Genomic DNA, 22910 nt, shown 5'->3' on the forward strand with positions numbered 1-22910 from the left:
CAAGCCGCAAAGAACAGGTGCTTGACCTTGAAACGGAGGTGTAGTCGTTGTGGTCGAAGGGCATTAGGAATAGTGATTCAAAAGGCGTTCTTATCATCTGTTTAGGGCCTACCCTTACCCGTTATGCCAAGGTGTTGATGTCATGTCTAACGTGAGGGTGATCTTTGGGAACTATGAAATATCCTGTAGAAAAATTTTAAAGACGAATAATGATCAAAAGAGTTGAAGATGGACCAAAAAGTGGCAATTATTGAGGCGAATAAGGTCATCTAACGGCCCAGGAGCTCGGTGGAACATGTCTGAGGAGCCAACACCCAAAAAAGCCAAACTGGATTGGGGTTTGACTGACCCTTCAGAACCACTAACGCGGAAAGATGTGATAGCGTTCCAGAAGGAAGCTCTGTTTAGGGCGATCAACAAACACAGATGTCGGGAGAAGAGCTTGGAAAAGCAGTTAGAAACTGGTGAACTACAAAGTGCCGAGCTTAGAGAGCAGTACGCCAGCCTTTATGCAATGATTACGGCGCTCGCTGGCAAAGTGCTCACTTTGAGCAAGGAAGATCTGGAAGCGCAGAAGCTGTGCGGTGCTATTCTTGAAGGGGGCAATAAAGAAGTCCCTGGACTGGCAGCAGACTTCACGGCACTTGTGGAGAAACACATATCTCATGACGCGGCTTCGCCGCGACAAGACTCCGAAGAAGTCACCTGGAACAAACAGCTCCATCAACTTGAGGCCACAAAAGCCGAGCTCTCTGCGCACAACAGGCAGTTAAAGAAGGAGATATCCGCAATAAGAGAGCATTATCAAGACCTGATACGCAGGTATGATAGGGAGGATAGTGACACAGTGCGGAGGGTGTTCAAGCTGCAAGAATCTCCTGGAGAAAGTTCCGCTAAAGAGGTAGCCGAGATCTCACCAGCTAACCAAAGCGAAGTGGCAAATGCAATGACTGGTGACGAGAAGGAGGAAGCTGTGTCAAAAATGGAACATGAATTGCAGATACAGGATCTCAACAATCAGATAGAATCCTTGAAGCAAACCCTAAAAGATCTGGAGAGCTGGAAAGCCAGCTCGGAAACTGAGATTGCGAAATTGCGGACAGAGCTTGCATCTAACAGCAGCGCATGTGAACAAACAAGCCGCAGTATTCAGAACGACAGAGAAACGCTGTTACATAAACTTGACCTCGTCACCAAAGAGAACGCTGAGTTGGCACAAGCTAATGACCTATACTTATCGAAATTTCAGCAAATGGTTCAAGACAAAGAGATTTTTACAAATAAGCTATCACTGGAATTCCAGACAGCACAGGATGCTTTAAAAAAGCATAATGCGATGCTAGAAAAGGACTTGGTTAGAATAAGAGCAACTAGGGATGAGCTAACAAGTCGAATCGCCATTCTTGAAAGTCAAAAACCAAAATCCGAGCTGTTAGCAGACTTGCAAAAGGTGCTGGACCTACAAAAAGAGCGCATTGAAAAAATGGAGAACAAGCCCGTGGAAACAACTAACGATGCTGTGATGAAAGAGCTCCAGGATTTGGAGCGAGCTTTTAAGGAATTGACGCAGCTTGCACACAAGAAGTACTCTGACCATATAAGCCAAGAGTCAATCGTCTCGAAGCTAACAGTCGAAAAGACAAAAGCAGACCAGAAATACTTCACGGCAATGAGATCAAAGGACTCGATTTTAATAGAGAACAAGAACTTGTCCAAGAACTTGCACAAATCCAATGAGCTGATAAATCAGTTAAAAGAGATTGAACGCACTCTGCAGAGCAAAGTCGAAAGTCTTAACAAACAAATCCACCTCTCCCAATCCAATGAAAAACGACTAATGGAATCAAGTAAAGCAGTCTCGCTTAAAATCATGGATCTCACTTCGGAGCTGGGAAAAACTAAAAAGGTCGTAGAGTCCCTGCAGGGCGAAAGGGCCAAACACATCGAGCAAGATACTCGTCTAGAATCTAACATTCACTCTTTGCAGTCTCAAAACAGCGCTTTGAAACTTCAGCTTTCGCAGGCCGAAAACAAGGCCAAAAAGTTGCATAAATCTCTCATCTCCAATGGCGGGGACAACAGCATAATAGCTGAGGAGCTTGACAACTTTAGAACTATCGTCTATTGTTCCCTATGCTCCAAAAACTGGAAAAACACAGCTATAAAGAATTGTGGTCACGTTTTCTGTGAAGAGTGTTGTAAAGAGCGGTTAGCTGCTAGAATGCGCAAGTGTCCCACATGCAACAAACCTTTCGGCTCTGCTGACCTTCTGGTGGTACATTTATAGGAGTGAATATACATCACCATCATGTAATATTAACAAAAGTTGAAAATATTAATATCAAGGCTCTTTTTTTTGGGATAAATGTATTAAGCCGCTTGCAACCATTGTTCTCTCGTAAAACAAAGCAATTTCAACCTATAGAAGCTCGCCCAACTCGGATATCTGCAAACCTCCTTGATGTCGAGCAAGTACCCGCAGGCTAGGATTCTGACCAAGAAGAATGATCCTTTGCACATTATCAAGACTCGGAAAGCCACACACCAAAGGGCCGTGACCATTGCGGGACCAATGGTGAGATATTCCAAGCTGCCATTCCGTCAAGTGTGCCGCCACTATAACGTCGATATCGTTTACACGCCAATGATTCTCGCTCGTGAATACGTGCGTAACTGCCACGCTAGAATGGCTGATTTTAGCTCGAATGAAAGTGATTCTCCATTGATCGTTCAGGTTGGAGTGAATAACGTTACAGACCTACTTAGGTTTGTCGAGATGGTAAGCCCTTACTGTGACGGAATCGGCATAAACTGTGGGTGTCCTATAAAGGAACAGGTGCGCGAAGGAATAGGTTCTGCGCTGATTTATAATCCTGAACTTTTGTCAAGCATGGTTTCCGCTGTAAAGACTAAATACGGTGACAAGGTAAGACTGGAAACCAAAATAAGGATTCATGACAACTGGGACCAGACCGTGGACCTTTGTAACCAACTTTGTGATGCCGGTGTCGATTGGATTACTATTCATGGGCGGACAAGAACAACGAGATCTTCTGAACCGGTCAACCTCGACGCCATAAAGTTTATTACGCAAAAGATCAAGAGTCGAAACGTACCTGTAATCGCCAATGGCGACTGCTTCGATATGAGTGACTTCCAAAAGATATTGGACTACACTGGAGCGGATGGAGTAATGGCCGTAAGGGGCCTTTTAGACAACCCTGCGCTTTTTGGCGGCTTCAAGGCTTGCCCCTGGGGCGCGTTAGAACTTTTTTGGCATTACACTATGGAATTTGGTGGCCTGCCGCACCAGCTACTACTCCACCATCTTCACTGCATGCTCGGTAGCATGGGGCTTGAGAAGTCCCTGCACAATGAGCTCATGAATATCAAAGACACTTCCCATTTAATTGACTGGTTTGACTACAACTTTGTGTTAAAGAGATTCGGGGAGCAAGGATTTGCGGAGGCCACGGATATTCCTTACAAGAGCCATTCAAAACCATAAAATTGTTATAGACATAACCCTCCACCTCAGCGTCCTGCCCGATGCCCTCTCTTTTGCTGCTTATTTACAGGGTAACCCGTTTCTGGGTAAGGAAAAGGCTGAAAAATTTCTGAACTATCTTAATCTCATTTGGACTAGAAACCATGCGCGTTTAGTGCTTCATGCCTCGCCAACGGGCTTAAAAGTCGCTTGTGCAGGCATTATGGCGGGTTAGTAAGGAGTATGTTATGCTACTGCTTAATTTGCCGCGCGGGGGATTTTACTGTTCGCATTTTATGATGATAAACTTCAATTTTTTGCTGGCCTATTGAGAACAGAGCGCTTCCGCAAGAGGCGTTTTTAGGACATCCCGCACAGCCTTGTGGCTGCGTGTCTCCATTGCTTCAGGTTTGAAGCAGACACCGTTTTGGCGTCTGTTTCTCACGGCCTGGGTAATGTGGGTCCTGGGTCCTTTAATGTGATGAGTGGTTAGTACTTTTATGTCATAGTTACACTGAGAATGCCAGTAGAACTCCCCGAGTGGCCCCAATTGACCGACCTCGGTTACTAACAGTTCTGTATAGTGTCTAGGTGTTTTATAGGAATCAAAATTCATTGTTATTATTATGTAACGGGCTAAGACCCCCCGCGAACCGCGTGCTGCTTCCTTGCCGGTGTTAGGTCCATGCATAGGGCGAACTGGTAGCTTTATAGCCACCTCCGAGTACTGAGTGACGCGCCTCTTATAATCGTTTTGATATTATTATTGAACGTTTTACATAAAACTTAAACTACAATATTCTTGTGGAAATGTGTCCTACCCGGTCAGTAGATTTAAGCTTCATCTTCTTCAACAACGACGGTTTGCAAGCCCTTGGCGGAGGCAACCACAACTGGCTCCACGTAAGAGAACAATGGGTGCTTGGCGTTCTCCTCCTCGTTTCTCTTTCTGGAGATCTTCAATCTCAATCTGAATGGAACACCTTGGATACCTCTCTTCCAGACCTCCTGGTTCAATCTTGGGTCCAAACGCACCTCCTCAGTGCCCATGTGCAACTTGGCGAACTTCTTAATCTCCTTGACGGCTCTTGGAGCTCTCTTCTTGAAAGAGACACCATGCAACTGCGGTGGGTTAGTAAAGCTGTAATTGAAGATTGTGGGCCATGTTATAAACGCAAACGCGCTGCCCTTCGACGCGAACACCAGATCCTGGCATACCTCCGGTCCCACGCCCTGCGGTCATGGTCACGGTGTGTATTCCCGTATTCTAGAACTCTGTCAGTCCGTCGGCCCACAGGAGCCCGGGCCTCAGCGACCAGCGATAATTCTCATCTCCTCCGGTGTGTCGCGCCTGCGCGTTTCTCCCACTGGTTTCATTATTTCCAATATGGACATACTCTCTTGTGCAAGTTGATGGTGTATTCACGAGTAACAACGTCTTTCAAACCGGCCATTTCGTACACTTGGTGCTTCTACTTGTGAATAATAGCTACGAACAGCGCTAGTGCTCACTTTTGTCAAACCCAACTTTTTTTTCCAGTAGCATCAGAGCCCACCTCCGCTACCTTCCCCCGAGCTAGGCAGGGGGAGTCCTGCCGGGACTCTGTGGCTGGGCCGGGTTCCTGCGAGAGCTCCGTCCACGGTAGGCAGAGGAGCTAGGCTGCCGTCGCCGTACCGCCTGGGGGAGGCCACTGCCAGGCAGAAGCCCAGGCGGGCGCCCAGCCTGGAGCCTGCCATCCAGTGCCCTGGCTCAGTGTGGTTTGCGTCCCTCTGATCGATCAGAAGAGCCTCCACTTTCTCACCTACGTACATTTCTATGCGGCGTATATGGTTAGCAGAAACTACAAAACTAAACCACGCAAAACATTTTCAAGTGAAAATTGAAGAATGCACGGGTGCTGAATGGCGTGTATGGGTGGAGAGCAGTCACATACTCAGCGTAAAATGTCCAATAGTGGATGTCAAGTATATTTTAGATCAGCATAATAACCCTTAAGCATTTAGAGAAGATGAGCTAGTTGAGTTTTAGGGTAAAGAACAGAAATCTAGACTGCGAACGGCATATTTATGTGTAGTTGAAAATGGCTGCAATTACAGATATGAATGAGGCGTATCGGCAAACACAATCGCAAATATACAGCCTACAACAGACAATTCTCAATTCTTCGAGAACGCATGGACAGGAGCCGGCCCCCTCTCGAGACCAGGCTGGGCTCCACGGCGGGGAAAACGGCTCCGGGCCTCACAGTGGTACTCCAGCTGCGAAAGTCAACTCCAAGCCTATCCTGGAGCTGGTTGCGGCGCATTACGCAGCAAACAGGAGGCACCTGGGCACGCTGCGCTATAACGCGTGGAGCGGGGCCGAAGCGCGTGAGAGCGTGGCGCAGATGGAGCCGGATCTCGAGTATATGCGGCTGATCATGCCGCGCCCATTTCTGCCGGAGTACCAGGCCTCGGACATCAACTGCCTGGTGTCGATCGAGGTGAGCTACGAAGACATTGCCGCGATGTCGCAGCCTCACTCTTCCAACCTGCACGTCACAAACAATGAGCTATGGGGGTCCGACATATACACCGACGACTCTGACATCCTGCTGGTGCTCAGGCACTGCGGCGTGATCCCCAGCTCCAGCCCGCAGTTTCATGCCCGGACACCAGCCAACCTCGCGGATCCAGACCACGTGGTTGGCACCATACCGCCTGCACCCACGGCGTACGACCTCGAGGTCGATATCCTGCTGCTGCCGCCGCTTCAGACCTACTCTTCCAGTCTGAAAAACGGCCTGAAGTCGAGGTCTTGGTACACTTGCCACGACGGCCTCAGTTACGGTATCTACTCCATCGAGGTTAAGCCCCGAGATACCTCGACCCAGAACATCCCGCTACAGGATTGTACCAAGACCACTGAATGGTGAGAGTCGTGACACGTGCAAACTGGCACGGTTGTTTGAAGGTCACATGATAAGCGTCGGGCTTTAACGATTCAAAAAATATTGGAGCCGGCTATCGAACCGACACACCCTCCAGTTTCAAAAAACCTGGGGTACAGAACGCGGTTCTATCGTGAACCTGAGATGGTACCTAAAGCTCGCAAATCCTCGAGCTCTCCTCTCGGAGGCTCCATACGCCAGTTTCTTCACAGATGCAAAGTGGGGCTCCACAAGATGTCGAAAGAGGCCCTTGATACGGAGTCCAGCGAAGAGTACAACACTGTCAACGGGTTGTTCGACACTGGACCGAGCAAAGGAGCCTCTCAGGAAAGGACTAGTGAGGAGCGGAACAGCAGTACGTCTGTGACACTGACGCGCGAGATGCCTTTAACAGATGAAGAGGATGAATTAGATTCAGAGGTCGAAGAGCCGGGCGACGCACCGGGAGCGAAAGATGCGCAGACCTTTGCAACATTTGATGTCGTGCAAGAATGTGCCAAGCTGCGAGCCGCCACCGGGGAGCCTTTTGTGAGAGCCGAGGAAGTCTGGAGGAGGAGGCGTGACCTGTGGGTTTCAACTACAAACGGTTCCTATCTAGAAACTGCAGAGAAAAACAGAGAGGTGTTTAAGGAGATTGCTCCGCGCCAATATGTTCGTATTTACCGCAAGCTGGTCGTGGACGGAGTACCGCTGAAGCGGCCTCTCAACTTACAGGACGCGATGCAAGTCGTCAACGCGGGTTGGGTAGAAACTCAGAAATGGGAAAGGGCTGCAAAGGGACTGGCGTGAAAAGACATTCAAAACTGGGAAATCATGAGCACTTGCCGAAATAAAGGCGCAAAAGACGCATTTTGTAGCAGCTGTATATTAATTTGAATTAGCAAGTACTTTAGGATCAGCCTGTTGACAGCACAAACCCCAAGCACGTTGCGTTAGGTGCTTTCTCCGCTTTATTCGTGAAGCCAGGACATCACCCTCCAGACTGGTTATCTCTCACTTTGGCCAAGGTGGTTTCCAACACCCTAATATCTCTGTCTATTAGCTCGGCCCAGTTCTGCAAGTCCCCATCGCAGAGGACCGTATCGCTGTATTTGTAATATAGCCTCTGCAATGGCACAACGCACTTGTCTTTGAACTCGGTATCATGAAGCTCCACCAGTCTCTTAAGCTGTTTTTCATTTATGTAGGCATAGTTGCTTTCAATCTCTTCGTGAGCCTCCGCGACGTTGGTGTTCGTCTGGGATTTGGTGATCTTATTCAATGCCCGCTCAAGCAAAGCTTCTTTGGATGCCTTCGACATTGGGGTCTTAGTTGATCATCGGTAATATTATCTTAGATTGTTCGCCCTTTGAAAGTTTAGGTTCTTTTACTATGAAAAGAACGCGTGAATTATCACCAAGTAACAGATGCTCACAGCCAGACTACTATCATCAACCCTTGCTGATGATGTGACTTCGATTTTGCCAATATGTGAGACTGCGAAGCTATTAGTTTCAACTGCGGCCGGAGACGTCCTAGTTTACGCTTTTGAGGGACATGCACTGAAGTTATCTCACACCTACAGCCACTTATTGAAAAGAAATGATACAGATACAGTTATCAACAATCTGCTTTACTCAGATCAACTGAGCACAGTCTTCGCCATATGCGAAAAGAGCATAGTCCTGTTAAACAGTACAAATCTGAACCAGTTTGACAAGATTGTGGACAAGAGAGGCATCCAACAGGCCTGGGTATTTGAAAGGCAGTCCGAGTCATGTCACACAACTACCGCTCTACTATACCGTCCTAAAAAGGCGTCGAGCTTAAAGCTTTTTCTGTGGAGAGACCGCACTTTCAGCAGCGTCTTGGAAGTTAATCTCAACAGCAAGGACGAAGTGGTCATGTCAGCTGAAATGGGCCGTGGCGGATTCATTATAGCAACTAATTACAGCACTTATCACTGGAAGCTAAGCAACACGAATCTGACCGTGTTCGACAAGGTTGTTTCTCCAACGTATCCTCATAGCATTCAGGATGCTATCAAAGAAATGGAATCTCATAAATTCAAGTCTGGAAAGGCGAATGAGCCCGTTGCTTCATCAAATGAATCGATTTTGAGTAGGAAAATGAGTTTTAGGCAGTTCTTCAAAGTCCATGATACTAATGGCGAGCTTCACAACAAAAAGTTGATCTTTCAACCCGCTAGTCAACCGCATCCCAAGATGATGGATGGAAAACAAAAGAAGATTTATGAATTGATTACGGATGATTCCAAGCTACTTTATATGTCTGTGAGGGACGGCCATGAATTTTATGAATCAAATTCCGATTTTGACTGTATGCAGTATCTGTCTTCGAAGTTTCTACTTCTTAACAGCAAAAAAGCAGTGAGGATTGTCGATTATGAATTTGGACTCCCTTACTTGGATTTGCAAGTGGAAGAAGGAATCAAGAAGGTTTTTCGAACGCCAGATTCTACATTACTGGTATGGACATCTGAGGACAACTTGCAAATTTACCGAGTGTTTATCACTGATGAATCAGATGCTTCTTCTGATGAAGCTGCTTACCAGGAGTTAGAAAGTTCAGGGATGTCACTATCAATGAAGAAAATAATCTTCTGCGAAGCCATCCTTTATCCTCATGACCGAGTTGCTCTGTGCGAAAGCTTTGAGTGCGATGACCTTGAGGAGACACTAGATCTATACGCATTAAAGCTTCGTGACTTGAATGTTCTATGGAGCTTAAGCTGCTTCGAACGCTGTCAAAGGTGTTTCGAACAGGTCCCCAAAGACCCTAACTTAGTTAAAAGGCTTTCAAAGCTGCAAGGATTTGTCATAAAGGAGATTTTTGACATCTTTATTAAGTTCCTAGCCCCACCCGAGCTTGTTATTGGCTATTGCTTCTCTGATTTTGTTCCTGATGCCTTACAAGATAGCATGCCGAGCGGTACGAGTGTTTTTAATAGCGAGCCTATAAAACAAATTCCAACTCAGTACATCATCAAATGGTGCATTCCTTATTTAACAGATACAAGAAGGGTCTTGTATAACCTAGCCAATGGAAAAAAGGTTGAATGGAAACTGGAAGATAGAAAAATAAAGGTTGGGATAAGGTTCTTTCAGATAAATCATGGTCAAGAGCTTGATGTGGGTACCCTCCTGAAAATGGTTGATACCACTCTCTTCAACGTCTATCTCAAGTTTAATCCCTCCATGGTTGGCCCTTTTACTAGGGTCAAAAACTCCTGCGACTTTGAAACAGTGGAAAAACAGCTGCTCAAACATAAGAGGATACAAGAATTGGTAGATTTTTACTACCAGAGAGGCGAACATGAGCTAGCACTGAAGCTTTTGATTGGATTAGAGAGTCAAATCAAATCTGAACACCAAAGTGATGTTGCAAATGATATCAAAACAGTTGTGGTGGAATATATCAAAAAGCTACCAGAACAGGATTCTGATACTATTTTCAAGTATACCAAGTGGCTTGTTGAGAAATTTCCCGAAGACAAAGAATTTGTCATATCTAGTGTATTCATGAACTTCAGTCCAAATTGTTCAAGGTATGACTTTATCAATGCGTATGACTTCATCAACGGTTTCGACCAAAGCTTATCACTGAAGTACCTAGAGTTCGTGATTGACGCATTTAAGACAACTCAAAAGAAGGTCTACATGGATTTGATCCAGCGATATCTTGAGAACATCCATGATGACAAGAATGCAAAAAAGCTAGAGGCCCTTTTGAGGTCAACTGACTGTTATGAGCCACGCACGGTTCTAAGACTATTCCAGAATTTCATTGACTCGGACGAATCTACCAACGGAGTTGACCGTCTCGTGAAAAGACTCAAGGTGTACCCTCTGAAGATCATGGGAGAACATGGGCAATCTCTTGCAATCCTAGTAGGAGATCTTTCAAATTACAACCTTGCTTCAGCTTATTGCTACGATGTTTATGTCAATGATGCTGAGACAGGGCTTTCACTTTTTAGTAAGCTCCTTGATAAGTTAATCAAGAAAGCAAAACTCAATGATGGCGACTTCAAAAACGTTTTGAAGTTTTTGAAGGAACATGGCCCCAGGCTTGATAGTATTGAGACCCTCAAAAAGCTGCCAGCCGACATGAAACTGAAAGACCTAAATCAAATATTGTCGAAGGAGATCGAGGCTTCTTCGAATAGGAGATATACTTCAAGGATGGAAAGGAACCTGCTACAGGTTGCATTGGTTGACAAAACATATCAGTTGAATAACGAGCTAACTAGATATTGCATAATTGGTGACGCGCAAAAATGCTACGTGTGTCACAAGCACCTAAAGTGCAACACTGGCGAGACGTTTTTGATGTATGATACACCAAACGCAGAAGTTGTTACACACTACAACTGCGGAAAGTCCATGGAACAACTGCTACAAGCTAAAAAGGGCAATCGTCATAAGATTTGGGGCGACTTACTAAAGTGATTTATAGACTTTAATGGCTTGACTAATCAGGTAAGCTAGATTTACACGTAAGTAATTAAGCAGTCGAGACAAAATTTGCCACGCTTGAGCAGTATTTTATGATATCGTCTAGCCTGTCCTTAAGTGCGTGAACTTCTTGCCAGTTCCGCAGTGCTGCGGACAAACCCTCATTCTGGTTGTTCGTGTGAATAACATCACCATGTGCTTTCATCAGCAAGCTCATGAAAGCTTCGTAAAGCTCAAAATTCTTATTTGAGAGCAGTCCTTCTGTCAAGGCCTCCAAAAACCATATAATCTCGTGGAAAGGCTCGAACGAATTGAGGGATCTGATTTCAAGATCAACCGATGCAGGAGAAAGATTTATCAGTTGATCCAAAAACTGTGAGTAACTTTTGTCGAGACTTCCTTCTCTCAATAACTTAGTAAATTGGGACTCGAAACTAGCCACAATCGGCTTGTGCTTCATCAATTTGTCCTCCGCCTCGGCCTGTTTGTTCTGAACGCCTCTCTGTTTTTCTAGTTCGGAGGCATCTTGTGTGGCCACATTTTCTCTTACAGAGGTATCGTCACCCACCTTTTCACCAGTAAGCTGTAGAAAAAAGGGCGCTTTCTCAGGCTTTTTGGGAGGTTCGATTGGCTTTGAGCGTTGTCTGATGACATCCAAGTTCAGGAGCGTTTGTAGTTTATTTCTTGGTCCGAGAGAAAGTGTGATTAAGTCGCTGCTCACTTGATCGACAGATGCGTAATGACCAAAATCAACTTCACCCATATCATTCGACTCTTTTGCGTCGAATGCACCATCGAGCATCGAAGCACCATTTTGTCCAAAAGACACAGATGTGGAAATTCCAGCAAACTCTTCTTCATCGATTTGTCTTGCAGGGAATGCTCTAAATTGTGCGCGGTTAGTCCATATGAGAATTCCATTTCCACTGACGTGGGTTGTCGCTAAGAAGTCGGCATTTGGTGAGAATCTTATATTTGTGGCAACGTTGTCAAGTCTGACACCATCAATACAGCTTCCAGTGGGCAAGTCCCATGTCCTGATAGTGGAATCCAAAGATGTGGAGACAATCCAGCGGCCATCTGGGGAAAAGTCAAACGAACTAACTCTGTTAGAGTGGCCCCAGAGCTGCCTTACAACTTTCTGAGTTACTGCGTCAACAACAACAATAGAAAAGTCGTCCAATGCAAGAGCAAAAAGATCGGAGGACCTATGATAAACCATAGACGTTATGGGTGCACTCAGCTGGAGTTTCCCCAAAAACGAAGATTTACTGAAATCATAAAATCCCACTATCCCATCCAACCCGCAAGACACCATTTTTCTGTTCATCCCATCAACAGCGATGCCCGTTACTGACTTTTTGTGCAGTCTGTATTTCTTTCTAGGCAAGCCACTTTGGAGATTATACACACCAATACCGCCGTTGGAAGATCCGACAAAACCGAAGTTTCCACAGGGTGAGATAGCAACGCTTTTCGCCAAGCCATCGTCGATTGTGTTTAGTGTCCATCTACCAACCCTTTTGGTAGCAAGGTCCCAAGTTCTTGCAAACTTTTCGTCCTTATGGGCAGTAAGGACATTCTCCCACTCGCCCTGCCTAGAGTTTTCAATGGCCATAGCCAGTACTTCAGAGAACTTCTCTTTCATAGTGCTCCCCGCAAGTCTGCCACCATCCTTCTTTTTGTGCTGCCTCTGCGAGAGCTCTTGAGACTGTGCGTCTTTGCGCAACGAAAACCCCCAAAATGATCTATCACTTGAAGCGGAAAGAATAAAATGGGATTGGTTGTCTGCGAAGAGGATAGAACTGGGGGGTTTTGAGTGCCCACCTCTTGATCTCAGGAAACGTGGAGGTTGCACAACAACCTCTGAATCACCTTGAGAGAGTGAAGGATCAAAAACATATTCTTTCAGTTGATTATCATTACCTGAAGTGACAACAATTGGTTGACCATTTAGGAAACAGGCTCTAGATATTCCACCAGCATTCTCTTTATGCACATTCTTAAGAACGTGAATACGGCAACGGCGGTCTAAATCGTAAAAAATCAAGTCACCATTAGATGCACCAACGGCCAAGTGAGCGGACCCATCGGTCCTGAAAGACAAAGAGGATACGCGAACAGGAGTTTTAATCGTGCGAATCTTGCGAGCTTTTTTAACATTGAATAGAATGACTTCCCCCGAAGCACAGCCCAAAGCTACAACGTCCAGTACTGGTGCAGACTCGGCAGCAGTTATTTGGTGTGGAAACTCGTCAGAAACAAATAATAACTTTCCAGACTTGACGTTGTACACTAAGACATTCGATTTCGTCACAACCACAATTTTGTTCAAATAAGTGGGCAGGTGAATTATGGAAACAATTTCCGAGCCTTGAAGCTGGGAAACACTGAACTTGGTGTAGAAAATCGTAGCAAACTTGTCCTCTGGAGCCTTCTTGAAAATGTAAACGCAGTTGTTGTTTGCTGAGACGCACAAAAACTCGCCAAATACACAGATGTCAGTAACAGTTACACCGGTGTCTGGGAGTTGGAGAAGCCTTTCAAGCTTGCCTCTGCGGTAAATGCCAACCTTGTTTCCGAATCCAACGAACACATATTGGAAGTGTGCTGCAAGACAGGTTATAACCGACTCCGTTTCTGTTTCGCTAACAAAGAGTAGGTTAAGGTTGTTGGCGTCATATATTTGAAATGTTTTGCCCACACTAGTCACAATGTAAAAGGTTGAACCTAATGTTCCAACAGCGAATGGTACACCATTAGAAACATTTCCCACAACCCTGAAAGGGGAAAGGACTTTTGATTTGGCAAAAGAGCGAGCACCGTCCTCCTTGCTCGGAACCTTGCGCTTCTTGTAAGATTCGGTCATTTCAGCGAGCTACTGTGCTTGTTATCGGAAGTTTTATTGTTCGTGAAGCTCATCGCGTTGCGAGTTCGAAATTTTTCATAATTGAACTGACCCAGTATATGATTATATAATCATAGCTCAATGGGAGATAGGTGATCATTGAATATATTCCAGGAAGTACTAGGGCAATTTTTGATATGCAGCTACCACGGAAGCCCTGATACTTTTGAGATCTGAGCTCCTACTGGCCTGGGTGCCACTCGCAGAGTTGGCTATACTATTTTAGAGATATAACGGCAGCACTTGAGTTGGTACATTGAAAGGTAAAGTTTGATCACCAGGTCACTTTAGTGGCTAACCACGTTTCAAATTTACCTCTTGTCAGCTGCACAAAACCTGTCTTAAACTTCTTTTGGCTTTCATGTTGTTTTAGCGTGCAGGCGATGCAGCGCTCGGTTGACGAAGGTCATCTGTCATCTGAGGATATGATGATGCTGGTTTCACGATCTCGCCACAGGGACATCCGGCTTCGCAACCCTGGAGAATAAGCTTACGGGCCAAATAATCAAATGAAGAAGACGCATCTCAAACGCGTCAGGGCGCGTAACTATGATTCCTTCATGCTAGACATAAGGCTACATGGCCCCCTCCCATCTTAAAATTGGGACTTAATGCAGAGAAATTCATATCTTTGACAAATCCTAAACAAAGGAAGATAGCGTAAGTCATTTCCATTCATGAAGCGCTCGACTGGGAATCTCTGAATATGACTGAACAACGACACAGGTTAAATTGAACCCTAAAGTCGTATTTTTCCCAAAATTATCTGAAGCATACAGATGAGCGTATGGGGACTTTAAGTCCCAAAATGCTATTCTTACGGAGCCTTTTCTATGATGAAAGACCTCAGCCTCATATTGACCGCAATCATTTTCGCAATTTACTGACACCCCATCTATTTGAACAGACCAGTGGGCGTTAGTAGACATGATTTAGGATCCAAGAGTCCTATATTTCTTGGACCGATGTTTGTAGTCAGGTTGAGTCATTAATCTAAGTTCAAGATGTCAGTCTCTACTGGTAGTGCCACATCTTAATGCCCTAACAGGCTTGTTGCTTATGTAACAATATTCCGAGTTCAAAGATTCAACTTTGCACGTGGGTCTTTTTCTGCATGCCAGCGAACGAAATTACCTGCATCGCGCATAGTTCAGCTAATTGATATTAGCTTTGCCAGTTCCCGATACTTTAAGGAAAGAGAGGCTAGGCGCAATGAGCGATTCTAAGCCTAAAGAAACCGGCCAGGGGTCTATGTCACCTCTCTTACTCAACAATAAAACCAAGAAAGCCATGGAGTCGATCGCGCCGATCTTAGAGGGTTTTAGCCCTAAAACCTCAGCTAGCGAAAATACATCGTTGAAATTGCCTCCTCCTGGAAGTCCCCATGAGTCTCACATCGATGAAGATATAGGATGCGACTTGAACTTGGACCGTACCGTGAGCATTAGCTCCCAACTCTCCTCAAGCTCCTCAAGGCCAGGGCTGTCACCTACAAATTCCTACGATAACATTCACCCAGGGGGGAAACTCCAGAGACTTAAAAGCAACTCGAACTTGGGCCAATCGTCTACAGTGGCATCTGGGAACTCTGCTTTGGACTTCCAGCATGCTGCGGTCGAATCGGCAAGTAACAATGACTCGGGCAACGAAACCCCGACTGAAACCCCGAGCAGCTCCGCAAACAGCTCCGCAGGATCTTCTCGCAAGCCCTCCTCGAACTCAGGAAGGCCCCAGCTGCCCAAGATCGGCAAAATCGGTGTATGCGCTATGGACGCCAAAGTTCTCTCCAAGCCTTGTAGGCATATTTTAAATCGGCTTATCCAGAATGGTGAATTCGAGACCATTATTTTTGGCGACAAAGTCATTTTGGATGAAAACAACGAAAACTGGCCGACTTGTGACTTTTTGATCAGTTTCTTCTCGTCGGGCTTCCCGCTTAGTAAAGCCATTGACTACGTTAACCTGCGCAAACCGTTTTACATAAACGATCTTGAGATGCAGAAGGTCCTTTGGGACAGAAGACTATGCTTAAAGCTACTGGACGTCGCCAAGGTTCCAACGCCACCACGGCTAGAAATCAGCAGAGACGGGGGGCCTCGTGTCGATCCGGCCTTGAGAGCAAAACTTTTGGAGCGGGGTGTTGAGATCAAACCCGTCAAAGAGCCAGCGTGGAAGATGGTCGATGACGATACCTTGGAGGTCAAAGGGAGGAGAATGACAAAACCTTTCGTCGAAAAGCCTGTTGATGGAGAAGATCATAATATTTACATCTACTACCACTCCAAAAACGGTGGTGGCGGCAGGCGTCTTTTCCGCAAAGTTGGCAACAAGTCTTCTGAATTCGATCCTAGCCTCAAGTCTCCTCGCACCGACGGATCTTACATTTACGAGGAATTTATGGATACTGATAATTTTGAAGATGTCAAAGCATACACAGTGGGCGAGGGATTCTGTCATGCTGAGACGCGAAAATCTCCAGTAGTCGATGGTATAGTGCGCAGGAATACACATGGAAAGGAAATAAGGTACGTGACAGAGTTAACCCCAGAAGAAAAGGAAATTGCACGTAGAGTGACGAAGATATTTTCGCAGATGATTTGTGGATTTGATCTTTTGCGCGTGAATGGAAATTCTTATGTCATTGATGTAAATGGTTTCTCGTTTGTGAAAGACAATTCTGCTTATTATGACGCCTGTGCAAAAATCCTAAGGGAAACTTTCATTCAGGCCAAGAAGAAAATGGATCTAGAGAAACGTAATTTACCAATAATCAAAGAAGAAAAAACCCAAAAATGGGTCTTTAAGGGTTTGGTAACCGTCATCCGCCACGCGGACAGAACTCCAAAACAAAAGTTTAAGCATTCTTTTAGGTCACCAATCTTTATTTCCTTGCTGAAGGGACATAAAGAAGAAGTCGTTATACGCAATGTGAATGATTTGAAGGTTGTTCTGCAAGCCCTTACAATTGCCCAAGAAGAGAACACCGAGGATCCCCAAAAGTTGAAGGTGTTAGCCAATGCGCTTGAAAAGAAAATGGACCTTCCTGGAACGAAGATCCAATTGAAGCCAGTATTAAATTCTGAGAAAGAAGTTGAAAAAGTCCAATTTATTTTGAAATGGGGAGGTGAGCCAACGCACTCTGCCCGTTACCAGGCTACCGAATTGGGAGAGCAAATGAGGCAGGACTTCGATCTTCTCAATAAAAATATTTTGCCTAACATCAAGATCTTCTCGTCCTCAGAAAGACGGGTTTTAGCATCCGCGCAGTTGTGGGCAATGGCACTTTTTGGGGCAGACGAATTAGGGAGTGATGAAATCAGTATAAGGAAAGACCTTCTTGACGACAGCAACGCTGCCAAAGATTTAATGGACAATGTTAAAAAACAGCTCAAGCCTCTCCTCAGAGAAGGCAAAGAGGCGCCTCGTCAGTTTGCTTGGCCCGCCAAAATGCCTGAACCATATCTCGTTATTAAACGTGTAGTGGAGCTGATGAACTATCACAAACACGTCATGGATTACAATTTCGAAACGAAAGATGTTGCAGATATGCAGCGCAGATGGTGCTGTGCCGAAGATCCTATGCTCTTCAAAGAACGTTGGGATAAGCTATTCAAAGAGTTTGTGAGCGTCGAGAAGGTTGATCCTGCTAAGATATCGGAGCTTTATGACACTATGAAATATGATGCACTCCACAATAGACAATTCTTGGAGCACATATTTGCTTCAAGTGGGAGAGCTGCAAGGGCAAACGTCGATTTGTGCAAAGACTCTCTTGTAGATCGTTATCCTATCAACATTTTGGCCATGAATAACTTCAAGATCCCGGATTCGAGTTCGCAGCATGGAGGGACCTCCAGCAAGGGTAGCAGCGTAGGTTCTCTAGGATGGGTTCTCGAAAGCAGTGCAAATACTTCTCGTCCATCCTCTCAATTCGATGATCCAAAATTTATGCAACTTCGTGAGTTATACAAACTCTCGAAAGTCCTCTTTGATTTCATCTGCCCACAAGAGTACGGTATCGAAGATAATGAGAAATTAGATATTGGGCTGCTGACCTCACTGCCACTGGCAAAGCAGATTTTGAATGATATTGATGACATGAAGAAAAAAGACGCACCTGCCTGCGTCGCGTATTTTACAAAGGAATCGCACATCTACACTTTGCTCAATATAATTTACGAAAGCGGACTACCTATGCGGATTGCTCGCAACGCGTTGCCCGAGCTGGATTACTTATCTCAAATCAATTTCGAATTATATGAGAGCACTGATAACTCTGGGCAGAAAGCTCATTCTTTGAGACTGAAAATGTCCCCTGGGTGCCACACCCAAGATCCTTTGGAAGTACAGCTTGACGAAAAGCACTATATCAGTTGCATTCCAAAAATTTCTCTGACAAAACACTTAGATTTGGACTATGTTTCTCAAAAACTGAGAAACAAATTCAGCAGAGTTATTCTGCCCAAAAAGTTTACGCCTGTGAACATAACGAGTCCGAATCTCACTTTCCGGAAAGGGCCCTTGTTTGAATCCTCTTCACACCCCGCCCAGAAATAGAGTGTTTTAAAAACATACTTCTCATAGCATCATTTAATCCGCTAATCTGCTCACTGCACCCTAACAAGGCCTAAATCTCTCTCAAGACATGTGCTGGAGCTCTTTGATAAACTTAAAGACATTCCAGGAGCCGAGAGATGTATATGCTCAAAATGCTCATCTTGCCTTTTTAGAGAGCAGATTGAGCAAAATAAAGTAATTGAATTAAAATCGATAAATTATTGAGCAAATAGGGCCGGCTTGCCAAAGGAATATAAGCGTGCCCATGAATCAGTGTCTCCAAGTAAAGTTCATAGTTATGACAAACTCACAACCATTGTTTTGTTTATCTGATCACTAGCACGCCTTAAGTTAACTCCATCAAACACTATGTCAAATTACTTGGATAGTGATCCCCTCATCAAGATGGCAATGGGCTCATCATCATCATCCAAGAAGACATGTAAAATCTCCATGCTGTGGAATTGGTATACAATCGATACATGCTTCATTGCCAGATCCTGGAGGAATGACACGAAAGGAAAGTTTGCTGGTTCTTGCATTGGATGCTTTTTGTTGGTTGTAGCTGCTCAATGGCTTAATAGAGTGTCAAGGCAATTTGACATCGAGCTAGCAAAAAGGCGCAAGTTGAAGGTGCTCGCGAAATATAGCAATCTCCCTAACTCAGATGATACCTCAGGATTATCGCTCTCGGACTCAGCTCAGCAGACGCTTGAGCAGCTACTGGCTGAACCTGATTGGAAAACCTCGTTGAAGGCTGTTGGGACCACACTCTCTCATACTTGGTTCTTGACAAGTTTGAAGGATGAGTTTGCTGGACTGGAAGGAATGGCAAGCTGTTGCTCCACTAACATAGACGTTTTCCCTACTTTGCTAGACCACATTCTGAGGTCATTAGTATTTGTTCTTCAATGGGGGCTGTCTTACATTATCATGTTGCTGTTCATGTATTACAACGGCTATATCATCATCAGCTGTCTCATAGGCGCTCTAATTGGTAGACTACTTTTTAATTTTGAACCATTGGCGACATGTGGTGGAGCAGGAGGTTCTAATACTGTCGCTCATGACAAAGAGGTTAATGACAGAAAATGCTGTATGTAATTGGCATTTTTAAGATAAGACAGCTTTCTGAGAAAGAAAGCCCTACAGTAATTACTTGTTAATAGAATCCAACAGTATCAATAACCTTTTTCATGCTACTTCGGGGTAAGAATTAAAGCTACAGCAGAAAGAAGAATTTTTCAAGAATGTGATCACCGTTGGCATCCCAGGAAAGGCCTATGCGATAATACCAAGGCTTATAGACTTGCGCATATGCTTTCCTGCTCGCTGAACGAAGATTGTTCAGCTAGGGACTTGGTGATATCCGATTAAGGATGGCGTTTAATATTCCAATGCTCCGTTAGTACAATACCTATAGCTAAGTTAGGCATGTCCTGCAACCCGTTGGCTGCATCATTGGGTAATTGTTTATGTGAAAAGTCTCAAGAAAAAACTCAAAAGATTCAGAAGGTTTTCTTGGTAGTATTTCCAGTACAAATTGTAATGCATGTTCCCCATTCCCATTGTTAAGGTAAAATTTCTCACAAGGAAGCCAAGGAGTCAAAGAGAACAGATATACTCTCACCATAATGATCACGACGGATGCATTCGGCAAAGATCGAAGACACATCAATCACTACTAGCTTCTTAGAAGACTGTAGCTTCTGCTCGGAAATAGGGTAGGTGTTGGTCGAGACAACTTGATGGATAGACGCTGATTGTTCCAACCTTTCAAGGCAGTCACCTGTGAAGACACCATGCGTGGCGACAACATACACTTTCTTGGCCCCACAGTTTTTGACTAAATGTTCTGCAGCACTAATAAACGACCCTGGTCTGTCAATCATGTCATCCAGAATGATAGCGGAGCGTCCATTAACATTTCCGACCAAAGTGATTAACTTTTCTTGATCGACGAATTCTGGCCCTTCCTCGTCGTCAGAGTCTACAGCGTCGTATGATCCTCCTAAAGCATAAGAATCACTGACTGACGACTGAGCTTCTGAGTCGTTCTCTGAATCAGACATTAGAGCATCGTCGGCATAGTCGTCGTCGTCGACAACATGCCCCTTGACGACTCTGGCAGTTTGGATCCCATTAGTCAAAATGATGTTTTCCTCCTCGCCGGGGGTCTCGCCAGGTCTGACAATTGGCTTATTTTTTCTTAGCATTGACTGTTTTCTAAGCATAAGCTGGTGCCTATTCTTATTCTGTGCGTACAGGTCCTTTGAGCGACGACGGTCAGTGTGGATCATTGCAAAGTTAATCTTCAATGTGTCTGCCAAAGCAGTGACCCTTTTCGTACCTCCTGGGTTTTTAGAGACCACCACAGCATCCTCGTAGTCTTCGACGTTTTCTCTGATCCATCTGGCCAAGCTGGGTCCTCCGTACAAGTTGTCAACGGGTTTGCTGAAAAACCCCTGCATCTGAGAGGCATGCAAGTCCATAGAAACAACATGATCAGCTCCCGCCATAATTAGCAGATTAGCCAGCATTCTAGCAGTGATGGCACCTCTGTGTTTCTTCATTTTGCACTGCTTGGAGTAAGGAAACTGGGGAATAACAGCTGTGATTTTCTTGGCGGAACCTCCTCTGCACGCCGAAACCAGAATAAGCAACTCCATAATGTCATCGTTTATAGAGGGCGATCCAGACTGGATTACGTATACGTCCTCATCACGAACAGAAACGCCGATTTGGACCGACGTCTCACCATTGGCAAACTTCTTGAGTGTGCATGGAGCTGGTTCAATACCCAGGCGTTGGCACACCAAGTTGCCCAGTTCAGGGTGGGAATTCCCGACAAACACTTTGCATTTACGCATTTCTCGATTATCTGCGTTCAAAGTATCTGATGGACGTGAGCGGTATTCTGAAGCGATAGAGTTCAGCTTGGGCAGGGAAACTATAGCGGGCAGGGTCCTAAATAGTCAGACACGTTAATTTAACCTTATCTTAGGTTCTTTTAAACCAACGGAGATTGTCTTATCTAGGTGTGACCAAAAATTCTCGCAGGCCAAGGAAAAAGCGGTAAAATGCGAAGGGTGCTGAATCCAAATAGACTTGCTGCTTCAAGTCTAGACGATAGCACACGGAGAAGGGCTCACAGAGGATTCAATCTCATAAATTCAAGAGATGACTTGAAATTGGCGAAGGAGATAAATGGAAAATTTTTGAGATTTAGTAGTCGATATATAAACGGACAAAGCCTTTTGCACGTGACGTTGCAGAAAATGCAACGTGAACGAAGTCAGACCGATGAGGTTAGCTTGTCGAGACGGGCTTGATACTTGTCGATGACAGAGAGTCTGGAAAGCGGTTTTAGGCAGGTACGCAGAACGAAGGAACCAAGAGGCCAGGTGGGCTTCGATGTTTCGCTTGCAAAGCACCGAGAAACGGTGCGTAGCTCAGAAATGTTCAAAAACCTGAAAGAACATCTGGAGCCACACAGTAAAGACATTCGTCGAGTAAGATGTCTGGCGATCGGCAGCTTTCACGAGGAGTTTGCTGCGCTATATCAGCTAGCTCTTCTACTGGAAACTTGCGATCACCTCAAACCTTCAGAGGGAGAGCCAATTCGCGTCTCAGTATATGACCCTGTATTCACTACCTCAGACCAAGATTTCATCAAAAACTTGGGACCGGACTGGTCGGTTGATGAAGAAACGCCGTGGGAACCCAGTGAAGCAAGATATGTGCTTTTCTTCCTGCCGCATGCGCCGCTCGATCTTACCGAGCGCGTGGTGACATTAGATCGTCCTCATCTATGGCTTGCGAACCACATTGTTAAGCATACAGACAGGTATACCAAGCTTCAGCTCTTTGATAAATATCCTGTTCTTTCAAAATTGCTGAACAGTTTGGTGAATGCTCAGGAATCCGTGCCCGACAGCGAGTTCAAGCCATTCGTGTCAAGAAAAAACCGTCGCAAGAACAAGACTAGGATTCAAGAGCAAGTCGTAGACTACAGCGCAATTCCAACGCATTTTAGCAAATGCAAAATCTTGACCGATTTTAACAACGGAAAGACGCTTGCTGATCAGCCATGGATCAACTCTTTCTCAGATCTGACATTGCACCTTATCGAGTAGCGAAAGACTTGATCTTAAGCAACCAGAAGACAAGAAGAAGGCGTCAACATTAAAAGAATGAAAAACTTTCTATATTATATTATCAGATATATATGTACAATAAATCAACCTCGAATAGTTTCCTGCGAGTCTAATTGAACCTTGTTCATCGAAAGAAGTCCCGTTGCCCCATCAGTTTCCCGATTCTGATAGAGCTTAGGAAATAAAGCTCAGAAGATTAGACCACTGTCTCATAAATTAGTTGAACTCCCAATGAGTTAGCGCCCATGCGCGGTGATATTTCCCAGTACCACCTGCCCATGTAGCGTTAAACATTTGAGAATTGGACTTTATCAGGTTCCTAAGTTAAATTCCGGCAATCTAGTTGTTGGTAGCAAGATAAAATTCCCTCAAGAGGGGTTATGATTGGTCCGGTCCGTTCCAGTGCTGAATTCA

The 22910-nt window shown here is 45.0% G+C and overlaps 12 protein-coding genes and 1 non-coding gene across 13 annotated transcripts; 9 read left to right on the forward strand and 4 right to left on the reverse strand.

Annotated features, from left to right (window-relative positions):
• Positions 1-295: 295 nt before the first annotated feature.
• On the forward strand, positions 296-2287 carry BRE1 (E3 ubiquitin-protein ligase BRE1; the record flags this gene model as incomplete). The annotated part of the gene is made up of 1 exon (XM_002553307.1): positions 296-2287. One exon carries the CDS (start codon positions 296-298, stop codon positions 2285-2287), a length of 1992 nt encoding a protein of 663 aa, XP_002553353.1.
• Positions 2288-2461: 174 nt separating this feature from the next.
• DUS4 (tRNA dihydrouridine synthase) lies at positions 2462-3508 on the forward strand (the record flags this gene model as incomplete). The annotated part of the gene is made up of 1 exon (XM_002553308.1): positions 2462-3508. One exon carries the CDS (start codon positions 2462-2464, stop codon positions 3506-3508), a length of 1047 nt encoding a protein of 348 aa, XP_002553354.1.
• A 268-nt stretch (positions 3509-3776) lies between these two features.
• Positions 3777-4011, forward strand: SNR63. The gene has a single exon (XR_002432194.1). It is a non-coding gene; the product is annotated as a snR63 (small nucleolar RNA).
• A 310-nt stretch (positions 4012-4321) lies between these two features.
• On the reverse strand, positions 4322-4941 carry RPL31B (60S ribosomal protein eL31; the record flags this gene model as incomplete). The annotated part of the gene is made up of 2 exons (XM_002553309.1): positions 4322-4609; positions 4885-4941. 2 exons carry the CDS (start codon positions 4939-4941, stop codon positions 4322-4324), a joined length of 345 nt encoding a protein of 114 aa, XP_002553355.1.
• A 627-nt stretch (positions 4942-5568) lies between these two features.
• On the forward strand, positions 5569-6402 carry RXT3 (Rxt3p; the record flags this gene model as incomplete). Its single annotated transcript, XM_002553310.1, has 1 exon — positions 5569-6402. The coding sequence occupies one exon, from the start codon at positions 5569-5571 to the stop codon at positions 6400-6402; it is 834 nt and encodes a 277-aa protein (XP_002553356.1).
• A 159-nt stretch (positions 6403-6561) lies between these two features.
• On the forward strand, positions 6562-7206 carry GAG1 (Gag1p; the record flags this gene model as incomplete). The annotated part of the gene is made up of 1 exon (XM_002553311.1): positions 6562-7206. The coding sequence occupies one exon, from the start codon at positions 6562-6564 to the stop codon at positions 7204-7206; it is 645 nt and encodes a 214-aa protein (XP_002553357.1).
• Positions 7207-7387: 181 nt separating this feature from the next.
• BLS1 (Bls1p) lies at positions 7388-7717 on the reverse strand (the record flags this gene model as incomplete). Its single annotated transcript, XM_002553312.1, has 1 exon — positions 7388-7717. The coding sequence occupies one exon, from the start codon at positions 7715-7717 to the stop codon at positions 7388-7390; it is 330 nt and encodes a 109-aa protein (XP_002553358.1).
• Positions 7718-7823: 106 nt separating this feature from the next.
• VAM6 (Vam6p) lies at positions 7824-10868 on the forward strand (the record flags this gene model as incomplete). The annotated part of the gene is made up of 1 exon (XM_002553313.1): positions 7824-10868. The coding sequence occupies one exon, from the start codon at positions 7824-7826 to the stop codon at positions 10866-10868; it is 3045 nt and encodes a 1014-aa protein (XP_002553359.1).
• Positions 10869-10923: 55 nt separating this feature from the next.
• UTP21 (rRNA-processing protein UTP21) lies at positions 10924-13743 on the reverse strand (the record flags this gene model as incomplete). The annotated part of the gene is made up of 1 exon (XM_002553314.1): positions 10924-13743. One exon carries the CDS (start codon positions 13741-13743, stop codon positions 10924-10926), a length of 2820 nt encoding a protein of 939 aa, XP_002553360.1.
• A 1251-nt stretch (positions 13744-14994) lies between these two features.
• Positions 14995-18339, forward strand: VIP1 (inositol polyphosphate kinase VIP1; the record flags this gene model as incomplete). Its single annotated transcript, XM_002553315.1, has 1 exon — positions 14995-18339. The coding sequence occupies one exon, from the start codon at positions 14995-14997 to the stop codon at positions 18337-18339; it is 3345 nt and encodes a 1114-aa protein (XP_002553361.1).
• Positions 18340-18708: 369 nt separating this feature from the next.
• CTR3 (high-affinity Cu transporter CTR3) lies at positions 18709-19443 on the forward strand (the record flags this gene model as incomplete). Its single annotated transcript, XM_002553316.1, has 1 exon — positions 18709-19443. One exon carries the CDS (start codon positions 18709-18711, stop codon positions 19441-19443), a length of 735 nt encoding a protein of 244 aa, XP_002553362.1.
• Positions 19444-19925: 482 nt separating this feature from the next.
• PRS1 (ribose phosphate diphosphokinase subunit PRS1) lies at positions 19926-21209 on the reverse strand (the record flags this gene model as incomplete). Its single annotated transcript, XM_002553317.1, has 1 exon — positions 19926-21209. One exon carries the CDS (start codon positions 21207-21209, stop codon positions 19926-19928), a length of 1284 nt encoding a protein of 427 aa, XP_002553363.1.
• Positions 21210-21680: 471 nt separating this feature from the next.
• BER1 (Ber1p) lies at positions 21681-22475 on the forward strand (the record flags this gene model as incomplete). The annotated part of the gene is made up of 1 exon (XM_002553318.1): positions 21681-22475. The coding sequence occupies one exon, from the start codon at positions 21681-21683 to the stop codon at positions 22473-22475; it is 795 nt and encodes a 264-aa protein (XP_002553364.1).
• Positions 22476-22910: the final 435 nt, after the last annotated feature.

Source organism: Lachancea thermotolerans (genome assembly GCF_000142805.1).
Source record: "Lachancea thermotolerans CBS 6340 chromosome D complete sequence".
Lineage (NCBI taxonomy): Eukaryota > Fungi > Ascomycota > Saccharomycetes > Saccharomycetales > Saccharomycetaceae > Lachancea > Lachancea thermotolerans.